Raw genomic sequence first — 22,134 nt, forward strand, 5'->3', positions numbered from 1 at the left:
AGTAGCCTATGCACCAGCTTTTTTCTTCTTCAATATGTACAGGTTTAGTCATAATGTGGCCCCTCAGATTCATATATTTGAGGTAATATTTATGTCCTTGTTCCTACCTTGGCAAATCAAATGATCTATGGCATTAGAACTAAGAGAATCAGAGAATGGTTCCCCCAAATTTTGAAATCTAAAAGCAGTAGTAAATGATCCACTGTTCTTTTAATGGTTTATAAGGGTTTATGAAAACAAATTAAATAACAGCAATATAAGATCTTTCACTAGAGGCATGAATCCAAACCTTTATATTTGCTTATATGTTTGATACTGCAAGCCTATCCTACTGTCACACATACAGGTCTTCACCTTAGAATTCCTGATGCATTGTTACTGGCTCATTAGTTGACATTCCTTGAAAAGTATTCCATTTTGTTTTCAGCTAATATATAATATACACACATAATGTATATAATACATATATATATATATATATATAATGTAGCATTGGCAGTTTGTAACCTTAATAATTGAGATTGGGATATGAAAATATCTGTTGAATATACCTTCTAAAGGCCTTGCTGGAATTCTTGAAATGTAATCTGCTTCTCTAGATTTTTTTAATGAAGATAAATAACATATAAAAAACTTTCCCCAAAGGTTTATTAATATCCCAGATAACTCTGACATTCTTTTTCTGTTCCCTTTTTATTGTTCTAGTGGAGTTTCTAAAAGCTATAGCCTTCTCTCACATTCATCGATAATCTTACACTCTCTGCTCCTAAATACTCCAACTCTACATTGAGAAATAAAGAAAAATCTTTTTCCTCATAATTCTTGTCGATGTTTACAAGATTAGTTTTCCATATTCTGATATTTTCTTGGTTAGTAGTAGATATGTACATATATATAAAATTTTCAAAAATGACCATGAAAATCAATATTGCTCAGCTTGAAACCAATAAACTGCCACTTAGTAATTGTTCCAGGTCACTTCTGTGTGAATATATTTCTTTAATGGTAAAACAAAATATTGATATTTAAGAACATCTTTCAGTTATAACATTTTCCAGAAAGAAAAATAATCAACAATGATGGCAATGGAGAAGTTATGTAAACACATTATAATCTTTTTATAAGAGTATATAAACAGCAAAAGCTGAATTTGATGAAATTAAAACAAATTCATAAAAAGAAGCATGGAAAGTTAGGTAGAAAGTGATTGGGGTGGATGTGGGAGAAGTTGGGAGAGGGCAATGAATGTGGCAAAATCTACATGAAATTATCAAAGAACTAATAAAAATGAGAAACAAAATTTAGTGAATATTTGCTGTGCTCCCACTATGTGCTTGCATGCTACAGATTATATGAAGCACATGAATGTTATATTTATACAATGTCTACATATTGGACAGGAATTATCTAGGAAGTGATCTAGAATCAAATTACACATTTAGAAATAATTAAAATTGTGAAGTAGTATGATCTGATAGAAGTGAGATATTTTGAGAAACCAATAAGATCAGTTTGTAATGCAAACAATCTAATTCAGGTAAAGAAAAATCCATAGAAAGAATAGGAAACTTTAAAAAGTAAAATTTAATCACACAAACAAAAATAGGCTTGGGTTTTTAAGAACATGAAAGTGAAGCCGTGTTTGGTGATCAAAAAAAAAAGCACATGCAGTTCAGAGAAGGTGAAATTCTCCAATTTCATGACTCTTCTATGACAAGTTTTTACCTTTGGAGAAAAGAAGGAACTGTTGAAGCTATGGATTGTCTCAACTGGGTTAGTTCATATGAAATATTTTAAACAGTTGATAGAACAGCAATAAAGGAAATGTGTTAAAATATAAAGCATAGCTTGAGGATTTGAGAGAAAGTCCTCATACCATAAGATGGACCATCTTTGTATGAACTTTAGGGAACTGTACACGTACTGTAGTTTGGTTCTTAGGAGACTAGAAATGTTATGAGCAACAGTAAAAGGTTAATGATGGCATGCAGTACAGAATGACACAATGGTCTTGTAAACAGAAACTGCCTGTTCATTTCCAGACTGCACAAAACCAAAATAATCACACAAAACCATATTAATTACAAAACTGCTTGACCTATTATCTCAGGATTAATATTAAGTAACTCTTACATCTTAAATTAACCCATTTCTATTAATTTGTCTATCAGCATGAGTCTGTGACTTATTCATAAGGGTCCAGTGTCTGTCTCCTTTGGCAGCTACATGGCGTCTCTCTGACTCTGCCTTCTTTTCTCCTCTATATCTGCTTGGAATTCCCACCTTGCTCTATTCTGCCCTGTCATAGGCTCAAGCAAATTCTTTATCCATTAACCCATAAAAGTAACAAATATACATGAAGACTTCCCACACCATATTCTATTTCCTGTTCATATAAAAAGGAAGTTTTTAACCTTAACATAGTAAAATTACTTATATAAAACAGGTATCAAGCAATAATTACAAATATAATATTTATAGTTACTTTATCTTTTATTATAGCTAAGGAAAAGTATAATTATAACTATCTATTCTTCAACTCCATCAGAGACCCCAGACGGATATAGTATTACCTAAATTACCTAATTAAGTCATGAAGTGCATTGTAAGCAAATTCCAAAACTCTAGAATTGACAGAGACATCTTACTGCCTGGACAGTCACCCAAAGTTCATCTGTATCATTGCAGCATCCATCTTCAGCCTGCAGGCACATAATATCTGGCAAACTTTTCCATGAAACAGGAAATTTGAAGATCTCTTATGCCTTGTACTGACAAAGTTCATCAGTTGCTTTCTTCTGTGTCTTGAAAAATTTCTGGCAGTTCTATCATAAAGCAGGAACCCTGAAGGACTGTCTCACCTTCTTTTGGCAAGTTCAGCAGTCATTTTTCTTTAGGTCCTGCACGTCCAGTTTATACAGTATACCATCAATCAGTCTAGGCAAGAGCAGTTTCTTGCCCAAATTGCTAACAAACTTCTTAAGGGGCCTCTTCATTGCTCATCATTTTCTTGAAGAAGATTGGTACTGCTAGGAGCAGATGTGTCTCATTGCCATGAAAAATCCTAAGTTCTTAAAGTATTTTAAATGCCATATTCTATTAGTCTTTAAAAGGTTTGAAGAAAAACTATCCACCCGAAATACATCTCTGTACATATAGAAAACCTAACTAACATAGTTAACTAACAAGCTTGACTATTATAGATGGCTATCTATTAACCTGTATTTCTTAATTATACATTACATTTTTGAGCTAACAAACACAATACCTTAATTAAGAGCAAAAATATACATATAACAAAATTGATTAATTTGTATCAGTAGATCAAAATCCAAACCATTGCAAAGTATTGATCTCTATATCATCCTTCTTCATATGTAAATAAATATTTATAAATGCTCATTTATGGAATTTGGGTATTGTCCTCTAGACTATTTACTGCTGATGGGGGTCACTATTAATCTGGTTTTTCATGAGGTATTCTGTGTGGTAGGTCCATCTCAGCCAGCAGTTTTGAAGTTGCCATGGATGTTTTACCACCTGGGCCATTGCTTCAGGGGGGTTTGTTTGATCAAACCATATATGCTGGTAAGGAATCCACAGCTTTCTATCCTCTATGGAAGCAAAAGCAGAACCTCTTTTCCAAAGCAACATATCCTTCAACTCAAGTTTTGAAGTCAAGATACCTTTAATTTTTTTATGTTGGATTAGCTTAGCAGCCCATACAATGAAATGTCTTTCTACACTTAGCTCATTCAGAGTCAAAATATTCAAAGAAAACACAATAATATACACAATCCAGACTCTGTATATTTTCCATCTTTACATGACTTATTTTTTACTCCTTTAATCTATTGCTGGCTGGACTCTGTGATTTTAAAGACTTTGTTTTATTTTTAAAAAACATTTACTTCTTTTTATAACTGTCTATAATCTTTTTCTTCTCTCTCCAAAGCCCACGTTCATTTATTTCAACACATTATGACCAATTTAGGGATTTATTTCTGTCTAAATCTGTCTTTATTGCATACCTATAATCATTTTCTGATCAGGAATGCTTTTTATTTGCATTTTTTTAAATGCTAAGTGGACATGGATAGGACCAACTTCATAACCCTTCCTGCTTGCTCCACCCAATCCAACATGGTGGAGATATATTTAGCACCAACTCTATGAGCCATGCTCTTTGCCCCAGCTCCAGATACTCTGCAGGTCTATGTCTTCATAAAGCAATTTGTAACATGCTATGTGCAGACCCCATTTAAATGCAGGACTTCCTGAAAGAGTAAGAGCTATTTGTGCTATCAGCCCCAACATGAACCAGGAAAACCTCCCCTAAAGAAGCCACGTAGTCTTCACTGCCAATGTTGAGTTAGAAAAACTACTCTTAAAGAAACCACAGCTCCCCTGCTTACCACCAGCAAACAGAGCCCATCTTTAAAAAAATGGCTATCAAGAAGCTGTGCTATACTCTGTTCTTTTGTTTCTAGAATTCCTTCCTAAGCTCTCTTAGTTTTTATGTAGATGTAGGTGCCCCACATTTGGCACCGTTTTGTAAATGAAGGTTGCTCATTCATTTCCTGGCCATCCAAACCTGAAATAGTCACACTAAAACTATATTAATTATAGAACTGCTTGACCTATCAGCTCAAGATTCTTATTAACTAACTCTTACATTTTAAATTAACCCATTTCTATTCATCTGCATATCGAATCAAGGCATGACTTACATATAAGAGTCAGGGTCTGTCTCCTTCAGTAGCTACAAGACATCTCTCTCACCCTGCCTTTCCCCCCTCTATCTCTGCTTGGAACTTTTACCTTTCTCTATTCTGCCCTCTCATAGGCCCAAGAAGCTACTTTATTCATTAACCAATGAAAGCAACAGATATACAGAAGAATTTCCCACACCAGTGTTCAAAGAACTGAAAGAAAAGAAGGAGAATAAGAAATGGAGATTTACAAAGAAAGGGAGAGAAAGAGAGAAGCATGATACTAGAAAGGTCTCATGCTTACTTTCCATTGATGTTCCTCCTGCTAGGTTGGGCATTATTAAGATTCTAGACCCTCCTAAAATAGAACAGCTGAGGTCTAACATGTGGACCTGTATTAGAATATTTCATATTCAAACAATAATTGGTATGGATACAATAATTTCCTTTCTTTGCTAGAAGAGAAGGTAATGTTTTTGTATTTTGATAACTAGTTTCTTCTGTCTGACATGGGTTGGTGAAGATCTTTTCCCATTCACTAGATCATCATTTTGTCTTGTTGGCTGTGTCCTTTGCTTTACAAAAGCTTCTCAGTTTCATAAGGTCCCATTTATTTATTATTGCTCTCAGTGTCTGTGCTACTGTGGTTATATTTAGGAAGTGGTCTCCTGTGCCCATGAATTGAAGGCTATTTCTCACTTTCTTTTCTATCAAGTTCAGTGTGGTCAGATTTATTTTTAGGTCTTTAATCCATTTGGACTAGAGTTTTGTGCATGAGATAGATATGGATCTATTTACATTCTTCTACATGTTGACATCCAGCTATGACAGCACCATTTGTTGAATGCTTTTATTTTTCCATTGTATATTTTAGCTTTTTTGTCAAAAATCAGGTGTTCATATGTGTGTGGATTAATATTGGGGTCTTATTTCAATTTCATTGATCAACCTTTCTGTTTTTATGTCAATATCAAGCTGTTTTTTATTACTGTAGCTCTCTAATAGAGCTTAATGTCAGGAATGGTGATACCTCTGGAAGTTCCTTTCTTGTACAGGATTATTTTGGATACCCTGGGTTTTTTGTTTTTCCATATGAGGTTGATTATTGTTCTTTCAAGGTCTGTGAAGAATTGTGATGGTATTTTGATGGGGATTATATTGAATCTGCAGATCACTTTTGGTTGGATTGCCATTTTTTATTCTTGAATTCCTTGTGAATGGGCTTATTTAGAACAAGTATCCTGATTCTCCTGTCACTTGAGACAAGAGTAAAGTCAGAGAAATGACAAAGAAATTTAGGTCAATGGTAGAGTCTGACTTTGGGTATATGCAGATTGTTTTAGTAAGATGTAAAATAGAAATAGATTTTTGAGAAAGATGAAATATAGAAAGGAACATACTAGACTGCTCACTATTGAAAGGGAATGAGTGTAGTGATGAGGTGAGCGGGGCTGCTTTTTGTCCCACCTGGCTCCCCCATGGCTAGCTTAGCCCTGGAAATAATAACACAGAAACTGTATTTATTTAAACACTGCCTGGCCCATTAGCTCTAGCCTCTTATTGGCTACCTCTCACATCTTGATTCAACCCATTTCTAATAATCTGTGTGTCACTATGAGATCATGGCTTACCGGGAAAGATTCAGCATGTCTGACCTGGCAGCTTCATGACAGCAGTTCTCTCTGACTCTGCCTTCTTCCTCCCAGAATTCTGTTCTGTCTACTCTACCCACCTAATTTTCTATCCTATCAAAAGGCCAAGGCAGTCTCTTTATTTAACCAATGAAAGTAACACATAGACAGAAGACCCTCCTTCACCAAATAAGTAATTTGAAGGAGAGAGTCTGGAAAGATAAGTTTTTCATATGTAATAATATATGATAAACAGATCAACAACCAGGAACCTGATACAAGGTTCAATCTTTAGAATAGAGATTAGAAAATAAAAACACTATCCAATTAATTGATATCAGGAAAACTCATGATAAAAATATTCTTGGATATGTTCAGGAAACATATTAGATTTCAAACTGTTCAAAGCACCTTAGGAAAACAATGTATGTATTGATATTATTTTAAAATATTTCATGATATTTATTCTCTTTCAAAGCAATTTAGGGCTTTTAGTATGGTAAAGAGACCCAGGCCCCAGAGGACCACTAATCATTGCTGCTTCTGGGATGATTCAAGTAAGCCATAATTCCAGCTCCTATTAGTGGACCATGTACGTATCTGCACATCAAAAGCTCCTCTCTGGAGAATAAGCATCTTTTAAATTGGAAAAATGAAAACAGAAATATTGGTTGGGAAAGAAGAAATAAGGCTGCACTCTAATACATGATTTTGTAGAAGTATGAGATCTTCAGAAAGGTAATATTCCATTCTAAGTATATCCATAATAAAGTTAAGAATAATGTGATTATATACATATACAAAGAAGTACATTCTTTCATAAATGATATATAATATATCTTTCGACCAAGTAAAGTGTACTGACATTCTGAATTAGACATGCATTAGCATTGTAATTTCCCAGGACATGCCACAGTTGTGTGAAGGAATTCCTGCTTTGTTCTATTTAGCACTAGAGTTTAATCCATCACAGTACAGCTTGTGAGAGAAAGACTATTTAGGAGTAAAATAGAAATATCTCTTATTTAAGATGGAAAAACCTCATGGTTTTGAAAAGCAGTAAGCAAGTAGACATGGGGGGTACTCAAAAGAGGGAAATAAGAAAAGTTGAAATAAGGGATAAAAGTAGGTAATATGAGGCAATTATACCTTAATTATAATAAAAAATATCAATTTTTAAAATAAATGAAAAATCTTGTCTTGGCTTTTCAGCTGATTTTTAGTTGTAGATTTCAGTTGCATAGTATGTACAATACCTAAAAACTGGTTTCCTTAAGAAACCATTTTCACATTAAAAAATGACTTCATTACTTGGAAAATTATTGATAAAATAAAGAATCTGATATTAATAGTTGGGCTGGATTACAATACCAACTTCCACATTGAGAGATTTAAACTTATAAAGAAATAAGTTGACTCAATAATTATATTTCATTAACAAGATATATCAAAATTTTTAAGCCTTTCCAAAATAGCAAGATTATAAAGTTCCAATGAGAGCACACAAAAAAAATAATGTCCATGTGAGGTGATACAGCAAGGAATCAAAGGAAAGCAGATGAAATTTCATTAGGTCTAAATGCTGCAAGGAAGATGGGAATGAAGTGGGCAGGAACCACCATTCAAAGACTGCTGCCATTATTCATAGAAGCATCATGTGTGTGAAGAGCAATAAAAAGTTTTTATCACTTCTCTCCAAACATAGAAAAGTGGACACATAAGTCATAAGAATGAGTTTTGTTATTTAATTTTATAGTCTAATTATGCTGTCTTTAGTTAGACACTACTGGATCTACTTTTGCTGTAAAATAATGAACAAAATAGTAATGCTTGCTTGCTTTACTGATGATTGATTGCTTTCTCTAAGTCTGAGTTGTTAACTGGAATTTTATAATTATATATATGTATATATATAATTTTAATTATATATACAATTAAATTAATCATTAAAATGTTTAATTGACATTTTAATGATTATTTAATAACACACACAAATATATATATATATATATATAAATATATTCAAGATAGGGTCTCACTACATAGTTCTGGCTATCTTGGAACTCACTATGTAGACCTGGTGGCATTGAACTCACAGAGATCCACCTGCCTGTGACCCCCTAACCCAGGTGTTAGAATTAAAAGTGTATGTCACTATGCCTGGAAAAGTTTAATGATCTTAATCTTTTCATTACTTTTGTTTTCTGTAGTCTCCAAAATGGGGCACTGAGATATGAGACATAAAGAATGCAAATCAGGCAACTTAAAACATAATACAGCTATAAATATACAAAAATAAAAAGATATGAGAGGAATCTATGTTGAGAACAAAATCACTAAAGATAAAGCCAGAAGCAATAACATTGCTAACAAATATTTATGATTTTTAAGGTTTCTTGAATTTTTATGGGTAAAATCATAATAATTTAAATTATTAAGTAAATATTTTTGAAGCCCATGTCAACCTCAGAAATTTCCAAATAAACCTGTATAGCTATTAAAACATTCAGGTAGGTTAATGACCTCTACATTAACACAAGTATGCCATAGAGTGCATAGACCATTTTACAAAATATTCAACCAGACTGTCAAATTATAATGGAAAATACAGGGCTCAATTTTTGTAATTTCATTACTATTAAATTCCACATATTTACTACTAATAAGTTATAATAATAAGTTATAAAGCATATTACTGAGATACACCGAGAACCCTTCAATTGACAAGAACTTATTTCAAAATTTTCATTGAAATTTTATATATATATATATATATATATATATTTGAGATATGTTTTTTTGGTAGCTTTGGAGCCTGTCCTGGGAACTAGCTCTTGTAGACCAGGCTGGCCTTGAACTCACAGAGATCTACCTGTATGTCTTATATTTCAAACATAATATAGTGAGTTTGCCACTAGTAAAACAACAAAAACTTTGCACTCAGGAAGAGATTTGCTAGAATGCCCATGTCTCTGCTCTGCATCTGTGGTGTATTGTGTTATCTGAAAGATTACAGTCAAAACTGGAAAGCTTTCATGGTTTTCTACCTAAGAACTAATGGCTTCCCTAGGCTAGGAGCAATTAAGTAAGTCTCCTTCATTGCCTCATATGAAATGATATGAACTGAAATACATCTTCAAATTCAAAATGCAAACATCAAAATAAATATCTGATGCATTAACCTCTGCTGTGATAAATAGGTACAGAAACAATATAACTTGAGATAAACTGGGCACACTAGGAAAGGTACAGAAGAGATGAAAAGAAAAATTTCTCAAAGTTAAGCTTAAAACAAGTGAAAATATATGTGAGGGAATTCCACATGAGTAAAGAAAACTGGAAGAAAACTAGCTGTTGCTGTCAAATCTTGGAGATAATGCACTGCCTTGCCCTATGGAAGTCCTGCAGAGATCCACAAGTCACAAGTCTCCTAAGGACAGGTTCTAAGACAATAACAGAAAAGCCAAAGACACAACAACTAATGGGCTGTCTAAGACATGAAAGGTTTGTCTTGAGAGTATACAGATGAGTTAGAAAATTGTCTTTCTAGAGACATTCAGAAGAAAACTGGAATAAGTAGTGTTAAAAATGTTCTTCATTTTAATTTGATGACTACGAAAATATTATTAATATTTAAAAGAAACTTCAGGAATATGAAGGAGTGGAGATAGACAAATTTTATTGTATATAAATGTTAACAAAACTTTCTTTGATAGAATTCATAATGTTCTGGTTTTATAATAAGACCTTAATTCAGAATGCACACTTTTATAGTAGTATGTCTAAAGTATTTAGCACATCCAAACACCCACTGGAATCATCTAACATATTTTTGGTTTTTCCGGTTTTATTTCTCACTAATTTTCGGGTTTTTTGTAACCACCTTAGCAAAACATACACACTGTACGAGGAGGACTTCATCCACAAACACTGGGCAGTGCCACCATGGAGCCAGCTAACAAGTCCCAACTCTCTCCAAGCACCTTCTGGCTGATGGGCGTCCCGGGTCTGGAGCACCTCCATGTCTGGATTGGGATTCCCTTCTGCTCCATGTACATAGTGGCTGTGATGGGGAACGTGACAATCTTGGCTGTGGTGAGAGCAGAGCGCAGCCTCCACGAGCCCATGTTCATCTTCCTGTGCATGCTGTCAGTCACTGACCTGGTCCTCTCCACATCTACACTGCCACGCATGCTCTGTCTCTTCTGGATGGGAGATCATGACATTGCCTTTGATGCGTGCCTTGCCCAAATGTTCTTCATCCATAGCTTCACTGCCATGGAGTCTGGCTTCTTCCTGGCCATGGCCATTGACCGCTATGTGGCCATCTGTGATCCACTGCGCCATGCCACAATTCTCACCCACAGTCGCATCGCCCAAATGGGAGTAGCTGTGGCGCTGCGGGGAGTAGGCTTCTTTTCTCCACACCCCATTCTGCTCAAACAGCTGCCCTACTGCAGAACTCGAATCATTGCACACACCTACTGTGAGTTCATGGCTGTGGTGAAGCTGGCGTGTGTGGACACAGGAGCCACCAAGCGCTATAGCCTCACTGTCGCTTTTGGTATTGGCTCCTGTGATTGTTTCTTCATTGCCATCTCCTATGTTCTGATTCTCCGTGCTGTCTTTCGCCTTCCATCTCGAGAAGCAAGTCTGAAAGCCCTAGGCACCTGTGGCTCTCATGTCTGTGTCATTGTTGTTTTCTATTCCACAGCTGGGTTTACATTCCTGACCCACCGCTTTGGTCACCATGTGGCCCCCCAAATTCACATCCTAGTTGCCAATATGTACCTTCTGGTACCACCATTTCTTAACCCCATTGTCTATGGTGTTAGAACCAAGAAAATTCGAGACAATGTTCTTAGTACTCTAAGAGTAAAAGGTAGATATTGATATTGGAATTGTTTGAAAACACAGTAATAGAAACTAAAGGAAAAATGGAAATAATTAGTCATTTTCTAATTATGGACTTTTTGGGGGAATTCAAATATTAGTTCTATTTATTTATATGAATTACTACATATAGAAGTCCCCAAATTTTGATGAAGTTAGTAGTTGTGACATTTTTTTTCTGTGCTTTGCTACAATAAACCTTCTTTAGAACTTGGTGATAAATAAATGCAGTCTTTTTCCTTGTCAGTTCTTCCAGCCTAGGCTTTACCTGGGAATAACAGCTTACCTTAGAATAAGAAATGATTCCAAAGGAAAGAAACACATGACCATTCTGAAATGCTCTCCATGAAAAATATGCTACTGAAAAATTAATGATTACTGCCAATAATTATCATAACAATTATATATCTGAATTTTTAGCTCCTGAATATATGAAAATGTCTCATATATTTAAAAAATACTGTCACATAAGACCTCATACACTAAATATAAAATATCATTTATAGTGATCCAGTCAACAAAAATTTAGGATTATTTTATTTTAAATATGTGCATTGTGTAAGGGGCTATATGCACATGAATAAAGGTGTCTTCATAAGTGTTGGAGTTGCAGGTTGTTTTGAGCTGTCCAATGTGAGTGCTGGGATAGGATGTCCAGTCTCTTGCATATTCAGTGTGTATTCTAACCACTGGGATATCTCTGCAGCCCATTCTACAAATACTTAAATCACCGTGTATTATAGACTACTTTTCTTATACTGGTTAGAACATGAGCTTTATGGCCTTTTTAAACTTTTGTTCCAGTTGACTCAAATTTTATTCATGACTGTCTCAACACTCTTATGAATAATTCCACAGCTTGCTAGACACATTGATCATGATTTCAATTTATTTGTATTCAGAAAATAAAAAATAATTTCTTATGTAAAAGTCTATTTTTAAAAAATAAATCAGTTTAGTTTTGAACCATTAAATAAATGTGATACTGAAAATAAAATTATTAAAAATACATTTTTCCTGAAACAATTTGAACAATTGAACACATGCTCCTGGTAAAAATTTAACTCTTCTCCTTACTTCTTGCCTTACACAAGATAGATTTTCACAAGAGGAGCTAAATAAATAATTGTGAATTTGGTATTTCCTCTATAGTAACACATTTTATAAAAACACTATTTATATTTTTTGAATAAGGCATATGTATTATGAGAGGGCTTTGTGTGCATAGGCATGTACACAGGTGTGTGAGGCACATGTATGTGTGGGTACGTGTCTAAATGTGTGTGTATGAAGGGAGTCAACATACAGGGAGCTCATGGATATGGAATGAATGAGCTGATATGGGTCTTCAGATAGAATAGGGTGTGAAACTGTGCAAGAGATGAAGGGACACTCTTTGTTGCCACTAAACAGAGTAAGCAAAGTTTGAGCAAGACTGGTATAGTAGCAGGCAATAAGAAGGCATGCAGACTATCTCAGCTACATGCTGAGCTCGCAGCTGACCTAAGAGGGCGAGGTGAGTTGTGTGTAAATAAGAACTACACTCAATTTTGCATTTTAAAAGACATTATTGCGGCTTAAAACAAAGAAGAAGTTAACTATTCTTGCAATATGGGAGAATAGAGGGTACACTATAATAAATGAAGAAAGAAAAATACCCACATTGATTTGTGGAATCTAAGAAAACAATAATTAAAACATAAGGACAATCCTACACAAAGAACTACAGGCAACTAAGGAAAGCTGAGGGTGTATTAAACAATCTTACCAAAGGAAGAGCACACCAATTCATTATCCAGTACCAAGTGATCCTGAAAACATACACGCAGTTAATGCTATGTACTGACAGAGCAGGTTATATTTAGAGATTGACAAAAGAACTTTCATTATCAATAAAGACAATAGCTTAATGCTGATTGTCCATAATGACCAAAGAAATAATTTTACTCACTTGAGTATAATAAATACACTTTACCCTGTGAAGCATATTGATGAAGATTCTACTGTCATTCAACCTAGGCAATGTTATTCTACATCGAGGAATTCAATGTTGATAACTGGTGAAAAAACGTTGTGTGTGTATGCGTATGTGTGTGTGTAGAAATGCTCATATTTATTCATATATTTTTGAAGGCCTCCCTTAGGCTGGACAACAAGGATGTATGAGAAAATAGACATAACCTTACAGTAAACTCCCTGGTCCTCTGGCTTTTTACAGTCTTCCTCTTCTTTCTACTTCAATGATTCCTGAACCTTAAGTATTCCGGTTGTCCTAGTAACACATACACTGAAACTAACAGTTAATAAATGGGACTTCCTACAACTGAGAAGCATCTGTAAAGCAAAAGACATGGTCAACAAGACAAAATGGCAGCCTAGAGAATGGGAAAACATCTTCACCAACCTATCATTGGACAGAGGACTGATCTCCAAAATATACAAAGAACTCAAGAGATTTGACATCAAAAGAACAAATAAACAAATAAAAAACAGAGAAATCTCAACAGATGAATTTCAAATGACTGAAAGACATTTAAGAAAATACTCAACATCCTTAGCCATCAGAGAAGTGAAAATCAAAACAACTTGAGATTCCATCTTACATCTGTCAGAATGGCCAAGATCAAAAACACTGATGACAGCTTATGCTAGAGAGGATGTGAAATAAGGGGAGCACTCTTCCATTGTTAGTGGGAGTGCAAACTTAAACAACTGCTTTGGAATTCAGTATGGTGATTTCTCAGAAAATTAGGAAACAATGTACCTCAAGACCCAGAAATACCACTTTTTGGTATATATCAAAAGGATGCTCAATCATACCACAAGGACATGTGTTCAGTTAAGCTCATATCAGCATTATTTGTCATAGATAGAACCTGGAAACAACCTAGATGACCCTCAACCAAAGAATGGATAAAGAAAATGTGGCATATTTACCCAGTGGAGTACTACTCAGAGGTAAAAAATAATGACATCTTGAAATTTGCAGGCAAATGGGTGGATCTAGAAAAAACAATTTTGAGTGAGATAACCCAGATCAAGAAAGACAAATATAATATGCAATCACTCAGAAGTGGCTGTTAGACATAAAACAAAGAAAAATCAGCCTATAGTCCACAACCCCAGAGAACCTAGACTACAAAGAGGACCTTAAGAGAAACATTACAGAACTACTTAGGAAAGAGAAGAAGACAAGATCTCCTGAGTAAATTGGGAGCTTGGAGGTCACAGGAGTGGGTAGAAGGAAAAAGGGGAGGAAGAGAGAGGAGTGAAGAAAAATGTATAGAGCAATAAAAACAATGAAAAGAAAGTATGACTGTTGCATTGCAGATGAATCCATTGGACTGGACTTCACAACTTTGCCTTTTGATTGGTTGTGGTTTTCTGCAATGGTCTCTATCTCAAAAAGAAGTGTTCTTGTTAGGGATAAGAAGTACAGTTCTTTGTGGGTATAATGACAAATATTTATAGTGCATTTTTCTGTGAGATTGTATCTCCTAGGAATATCATAAGTTATACCCATATAATCTCACCAACATGAATATCTAACATGAGCTAGACATAGATATCAACAATAGATATACTAATGTGGACTAGAGAAATACCAGGAGGTCTTAACCCTGTACAAAGAACTACAAGAAACTAAGAAATGTTAAGAGTTAAGTGTTGAGACTTTTCTAATTAGTTATCCAATACCAAATTGCCGCCTTTGAAAACATATATACTAGTTATATTTTACAGACCAAGAAGGTTATACATATGTATTTATACACATATATGTATATAAAAACAATAAACAAGAGGTCTTGAATTTGAAAGAATGTAAAGAAAGAGTATATGGTAGACTTTGAAGAGAGAAAAAGGATGTGATTATATTACAATCTCAAAAGAGAAACAATTTAAAATAATAGTTAAAAAAAAGTAAAAAGAGCCCTAATAATTCTCTTCAAGATACTTATACTTTACCAGTAATTTCTGAACCAAATACTTTTCAACAGTATCTTTCTCTTTCAGTTGTATCTGCAATCTTGTCAGGAGTCATTCTAAAATATTTCCTCTCAAGCCTTGTCTTCTGTGATATTTATCATCTAGCACTCCTTTCTTGCTCAGTTTTCCATCATTGCTTCCCTTTCTTTTCTTCATGTTACAAATGTTCTTCAAAAGTTATCTTACTTGATTTATGCTTTTTATGGGTATAGGTACAGATTTTAATATCGAATATAGAACTAAGATCTCTAATATCCACTTTGAATTTATTTATAAAAGTCTAAACGTGACTAGAAGTAAAATAGCTTTAACTGGATCTCTGTGAGTTTGAGGCCATCCTGGCCTGCATAAGCTAGTTCCAAGACAGGCTCCAAAGCTACAGAGAGACCCTGTCTCAAAAAAAAAATAGCTTTAACTTCAAAACAAATGAATTTCATGTAATGAAATCTTGCACAACACTGTTTTGAGTTTGGATTCCCAACTACACTGTATAGTTTCAGCTTTCTTAAACACTCATCTGATTCACCTGTTTTTGCCTGTCTGTCTAGAGTTTCTACTCCACAGTACTCAAGAAATTGATCATCAAAAGAATAAATAATCCAATAAAAAATGGAGTACAGACCTAAACAGAGAACTCTCAACAGAGGAATCTAAAATGGCTAAAAGATACTTAAGGAAATGCTCAACATCCTTAGTCGTCAGGGAAATGCAAATTAAAACAACTCTGAGATTCCATCTTACACCCGTAAGAATGGCCAAGATCAAAAAATACTGATGACAACTTATGCTGGAGAGGTTGTGGGGTAAAGGGAACACTCCTGCATTGATGGTGTGAGTGCAAACTAGTACAGCCCTTTTGGATGTCAGTGTGGTGATTTCTCAGAAAATGAGAAAACAACATTCCTCAAGACCCAGCAATACCACTTTTGGGTATATATCCAAAGGATGCTCAATCATGCCACAAGCATGTGTGTTCAACTATGTTCATAGCAGCTTTGTTTGTCATAGCCAGAACCTGGAAACAACCTAAATGCCCTTCAACCAAAGAACGAATAAGGAAAATGTGGTACATTTACTCACTGGAGTACTACACAACAGAAAAAATAATGACATCTTAAATTTTGCAGGCTAATGGATGGATTTAGAAAACATCATTTTGAGTGAGGTAACCCAGACCAGAAAGACAATTATCACATATACTCACTCATAAGTTGTTTTTAAACATAAAACAAAGAAAACCAGCCCACAAATCACAATCCCAGAGAACCTAGACAACAATGCAGACCCTAGAAGAGACTTACATAGATATAATCGACATGGGAAGTAGAAAAAGACAAATCTCCTGAGTAAATTGGGAGCATGGGGACCTGGGAGAGGGTTGAGAGAAGAGGAGAGGCAAGGAGGGGAGCAGAGAAAAATGTAGAGCTCAATAAAAATCAATAAAAAAGAAAGAAAACGTAAAAGAAAATGCTTTAAAAGTTAAAAAAGAGAGAGAAAGAAATGTTGTGGTGCTGGCTGGTATCACTGTCTGTCCTTAGTGATTCCTCAAGATTTGTTCCTACAACGTTCAAGCTAAGAGCAGCACAATGGATGTAAGACAAGGTCACTTGGGACCCAGGGAGGAAAGCCAAAATAGCTTAAATGGGCCTCAAGCTCAAACACTCCATCATACTCATAGTGAAGCAGCTCCTCCTCAGACCTCCTGTGCACTGGGATTAGTCCAGGCTCACTGTGACCAGATCTGTGACTGTCTTCAGGTAGGACACCAGGAAAAGAGACAAAGGAGGGGGAGAAAAGGATGAGAACATCCTGCGACTCAGAGAGTTATATAGAAAAAAATAGATTCTCAGTTACTTCAACACAATAACACAAAATGCCTAAACCCACTGTAGAATTATGCATTTTTATAATTGCAAGAGAGACTTGTTTAAAACAGAAACAAAGACAAAAGAAACTTTCCAAGTGTTTGTTCTTGAATCAATTGTGTCTTTACTTTTATTAATATTATATGGTCATTCTCAATGTTTTATGATAGCACACGTTTAAAAAGTTGCTATTTTGCTTTAAATCCCAATACTATCATAAAGACAATGCCATGTGGAAAATGTCACCCATAGTATACCTGGTAGTTGATTATATAGTTGACCCTGGAAAGTCCAGCATGTATTGAGTTTCTGGGTCTGTGGGGTATCTCATTTGTTGCGAAGAAGTTAGGTATGAAAGGATCCTCTCTTCTAACAAATTAATCATATTTCAATATTTTAGCCACTATTATTTGCCTAGTTATCTGGCTATAGTGATAGCAAATATTTTCTCTTCAATCATAGTACAACATCACAAAGAAAAGAAAAAGATAAGATCAAAACACATAGAGTAAGTTTCAGCTCTGAAATTCCAAAGGCTTTCATAGGTTTACTATGCCTAGTTGCCTCTCAGGAGGTGTGTGTATTGTTGAGCTCCAGTGTGCCTTTAACAAAATGCAACTGTAATATGAAATATTTATGTCTAAATCAGCCAGAATAGTGAAAATGGCTGCAGTAGAATTTTAGCACTTAAGCTGACAACACATTGTGCTCTTACATATTTATAGTGATTTAACTATATAAGAAACCTTCTATTCCTGTATTATATAACCTAAGCCTAAACATGTGTGTTTGAATTGTCTTTATAAAATCAATGATATGCATATACCAAAAACTTTAGGGTCAGGCGTGGTGAGTATCCCAGGTGTGTCTGTAATACTAGCACTTATTAGATGAGGCAGGAGGATCATGAATATGAGAAGAACCTAACTGCCTAGTGAGTTTGAGGTAAGACCCTGTTTTGAGGAGAACCTTGGTCCTGCCTCAAGTGTTGCTACAGACTTTGTTGACTTCCCACAGGAGGCCTTGCCATTTCTGAGGAGAGGATGGGGGTGGGAGAAGGCAGGTAGAGTGGCAAGAAGAGAGAACTGGGATTGGTATGTAAAATAAGATTGTTTAAAAGAAAAAAAAAAAAGAAAGACCCTGTTTCAAAGTAAAATCCCAAAAGAAAACAACAATAATAGTAATAAAAACCAATTCATTAGACTTATAAGTAATTTGGAACATGTTAAATACAACATGAGGTGGACTTGATATCAATATAACTATAAAACCCTAGTAATCTAAGAAAACTGTTGACTACAAAAAGGAAATATGTTCATATCATCTTATTTGTCTATAAAGCATCTTTGGAATGGATGTTTTGGTCCAGGATCTTAATCTTTTATCCTTTTCTGTGTTATTTACTATTATATATTTGAAATACTTAGTAAAATTATGAAGTCTAAGCTTTAAAAGTAAAATGTAATTATACTTGTGAAATTTTAAAAACTTACTATCATGTCCTTAGATTATTTATTAGGCATATATAATTTCATTTTACTATATTAACATACATTCCTGACCTACATTTAATGACATAAAAAATTGAACTTTTACAAAAATAGTTACATTGTTTAAAATATTTAATAACTAAAATAAAGTGGTATTTTGATAGCAATATTTATTATATTAAGTCCCAGTGCTACTCCCAATACAAACACAACCAAACAGTTCCACAGAAAATCATAAATTCCCTTTGATCTTTATCCACACCTCAATTGTGCCTTACTGAATAATCCTGAAAAATACTAAATTATTATCTGCTGAGATGTTCAGAGACTTCAGGTTTATCATTCATTATTCTACCAAAGCGGTCATTTTGCTATCTGTGTAAATTTCACACTGAGTTCCTCAATCTTTTATCAGAATAAACTATTTACATCTAAACATTTCCAGGGAAAATCCTAAAGCATCAAGTCCAATCCGCCAAGCAAGACTAATACATAATTATATTCAGAATCCTTGCCTGAAGCACGCACTTCAAAGACTGGCTTGTTACTCTGTACACACTCTGCTTGTAATGTGGAAGGCATGCCCTGCTATGTCCTATCACCTCAGTGGTCATATTGAGTATTACACAATCAGAGCAATAGGAAAATCTAAACTGTGGAATTAGTTTATACTTAATGAGAACTTATTTTTGAGAAAGCTTCTTTCTCTTTTTTAAAATTTCTTTTCTTTTTTTAAAAATAGAAAACAAACTATCTTTTTTTTCATTTTACATATCAATCCCAGTTCCCACACCCTCCTTTCTTCCCTTCCTCCCAACCCTTCTACCTACCCCACAACCCCCACCCACTCCTCAACGAGGATAAGGCACATTGCTTTGGGGAAGGTCCAAGGCCCTCCCTACTTTATCTAGACTGAGCAAGATATCCATCCAAAGAGAATAGGTTACCAAAAAGTCAGTACAAGCAGTAGGAATAAATCCTGGTGCCACTGCCAGTGGCCCCCACAGTCTGCCCCAACCACACAACTGTCACCCACATTCAGAGGGACTATTTTGGACCTATGATGGTTCCTTCCCTCTTTGGTTGGAGTTGGTGAGATCCCATTAGCTCAGGTAAACTGTTTCAGTGGGTGTCCCCATCATGGTCTTAACCTCTTTGCTCATGTTCTTACTCCTCCCACGCTTCAACTGGATTTTGGGAGCTCAGCCCAGTGCTCCCCTATGGGTCTCTGCCTCTGTTTCCATCAGTTGTTGGATGAAGGCTCTATGGTGATATTTAAGATATTCATCAATCTGACTACAGGTCAAGGCCAATTTGGGCACCCTCTCCTCTATTGCTTAGGGTTTTAGCCAAAGTAATCCTTGTGAATTCCTGGGAATTTCTCTAGTACCAGGTTTCTTGATAGCCCCATAATGGCTCCCTCAATCAAAATATCTCCTTTTTTGTTCTCATCTCTGTCCTTCCTCCATCTCAACTATCACTTTTCCTCAAGTTCTTCTTCTCCCTCCCCATCTCATCTTCTCTTCCTTTTCTGCTCTCCTTTCTCTCCACAACCCCATGCTCTCAATTTTGTCAGGAGATCTTGTTTATTCCCCCATTTACAAGGGTTCTATAGATGTTTTTTCTCAGGGTTCACCTTGTTATTTAGCTTCTCTAAGATCATAAACTATAGGCTTAATATCTTTGCTTTACAACTGGCATCTACTTATGAGTGAGTACATACCACGTTCATCTTTATGGTCTGGGTTACTTCATTCAGTATTTTTTTTAGTGCCATCCACTTGCATAAAATTTCAAGATATCATTTTTTTATCATGGAGTAGTACTCTAATGTGTAAATGTGCCATATTTTCTTTATCCATTCTTTGGTTGAGGGGCATCTAGGTTGTTTCCAGGTTCTGTCTATTACAAATAATGCTGCTATGAATACAGTTAACCAACCCCACATCAGACAGAGGCCTGATCTCCAGAATATATAAAGAACTCAAGAAATTAGACAACAAAATTCCAAATAACCCAACTAAAAATGGGGTACAGAAATAAACAGAATTCTCAACAGAAGAAGCTCAATTGGTCAAAAGACACTTAAAGAAATGGTCAACATTCTTAGCCATCAATGAAAAGCAAATAAAAACAGCTCTGACATACCATCTTACACCTGTCAACTAAGATCAAAAACACCAATGATAGCTTATGCTGGAGAGGATGTAGAGTAAAGGGAACACTCTTCCATTGTTGGTGGTAATGCAAACTTATACAACTACTCTGGAAATCAGTATGGTAGTTTCTCAGAAAATTGGGAATCAACCTACCTCAGGGCCCAGCAATACCACTCTTGGGCATATACCGAAACGATGCTCAATTATACTACAAGAACATTTGTTCAAGTTTTTTTCCTCTTAGAAAGAAAATTTTCCAGAAGTTTTCTCATTCTGTCTAAGTAGCTTGTGCTGACTTGGTCATCAATTTATGAGTCATTACCATCATAAAGTACTACACTGAGGACTGTCTCTAAGCATGAATACAGAAAGTTCATGTTATATATCCCTGTTTTCCCTAGGAACTAGACCTTGAAGAGCGCCTATGACCATGGCCTCATGTAATAACTCCATTCCTCGGCCCTTGACATTCACCCTTGCTGGAATCCCAGGCTTGGAATCCTCTCATGGTTGGTTCTCTGTGCCATTTTTCTTGATATTTTTAGTAACCATCATAGGAAACGTCACCATCATTAATATAATTTGGCTAGAGAAGAGTCTCCATGAGCCGATGTTTCTTCTCTTGTCTACACTATCAGTTGTGGACCTATGCCTGGTAATAGTCATTGTACCCCGAATGCTAGGAATCTTCTGGATGAATGCCAAAGAAATCAGCTTTGATGCCTGCCTCACTCAGATGTTTTTCATCCCTTCCTTTTATGTCATGGAATCAGGAATCCTCTTAGCCATGGCTTTTGATAGGTTTGTGGCTATCTGGTACCCTCTGAGGTACACAACCATCCTTGACAGCAACATACTTGTGAAGATGGCACTAGCTATACTGGCAAGGGCTGTGGCAGTGCTGACCCCTGCACCCATCCTGACAAAGAGACTGGAACGATTCCAAACCCAGGTCATTGCTTACTCCTACTGTGCCTACATGGCTGTGGTGATGATTGCTTGTGGAGACATCTCCACCCATATCGTGTATGGCCTCCTGGTTATTGCAGCATCAGTGGGGGTTGATCTAGTTTTTGTCATTCTGTCATATGCACTAATCCTTCATGCTGTCTTCCGTATTCCATCTTGGCAAGCCAGAAGCAAAGCTCTGAGCACATGTGGCTCTCATCTTTGTGTCATTGGTCTGTTTTATTCTCCAGTTGTCTTCTCCGTCTTATCCCAGATTTTAGGGTACCATATGGCTCCCTATTTACAGATAATAATAGACAATTTGTATTTCCTGGTGCCTCCCATGGTCAACCCCTTAATATATGCAGTACGAACCAAACAGATACGGGAGTGGGTGTTTCGGGTACTCAAGTGTCACAGAGACTGAGCTGATACCAAGAAGACATGAA

At 35.5% G+C, this 22,134-nt stretch overlaps 2 protein-coding genes across 2 annotated transcripts; both read left to right on the top strand.

The window, feature by feature from the left end:
* The first annotated feature begins 10,288 nt into the window (after positions 1 to 10,288).
* Positions 10,289 to 11,236, top strand: LOC130879976 (olfactory receptor 52M1-like). Its single transcript, XM_057778788.1, has one exon. It carries the CDS (start codon positions 10,289 to 10,291, stop codon positions 11,234 to 11,236), a length of 948 nt encoding a protein of 315 aa, XP_057634771.1.
* Positions 11,237 to 21,167: 9,931 nt separating this feature from the next.
* On the top strand, positions 21,168 to 22,112 carry LOC130879054 (olfactory receptor 52B2-like). The gene has a single exon (XM_057777046.1). The coding sequence runs from the start codon at positions 21,168 to 21,170 to the stop codon at positions 22,110 to 22,112; it is 945 nt and encodes a 314-aa protein (XP_057633029.1).
* The last annotated feature ends 22 nt before the right edge of the window (positions 22,113 to 22,134 follow it).

The sequence above is a fragment of the Chionomys nivalis genome, chromosome 8 (genome assembly GCF_950005125.1).
Source record: "Chionomys nivalis chromosome 8, mChiNiv1.1, whole genome shotgun sequence".
Lineage (NCBI taxonomy): Eukaryota > Metazoa > Chordata > Mammalia > Rodentia > Cricetidae > Chionomys > Chionomys nivalis.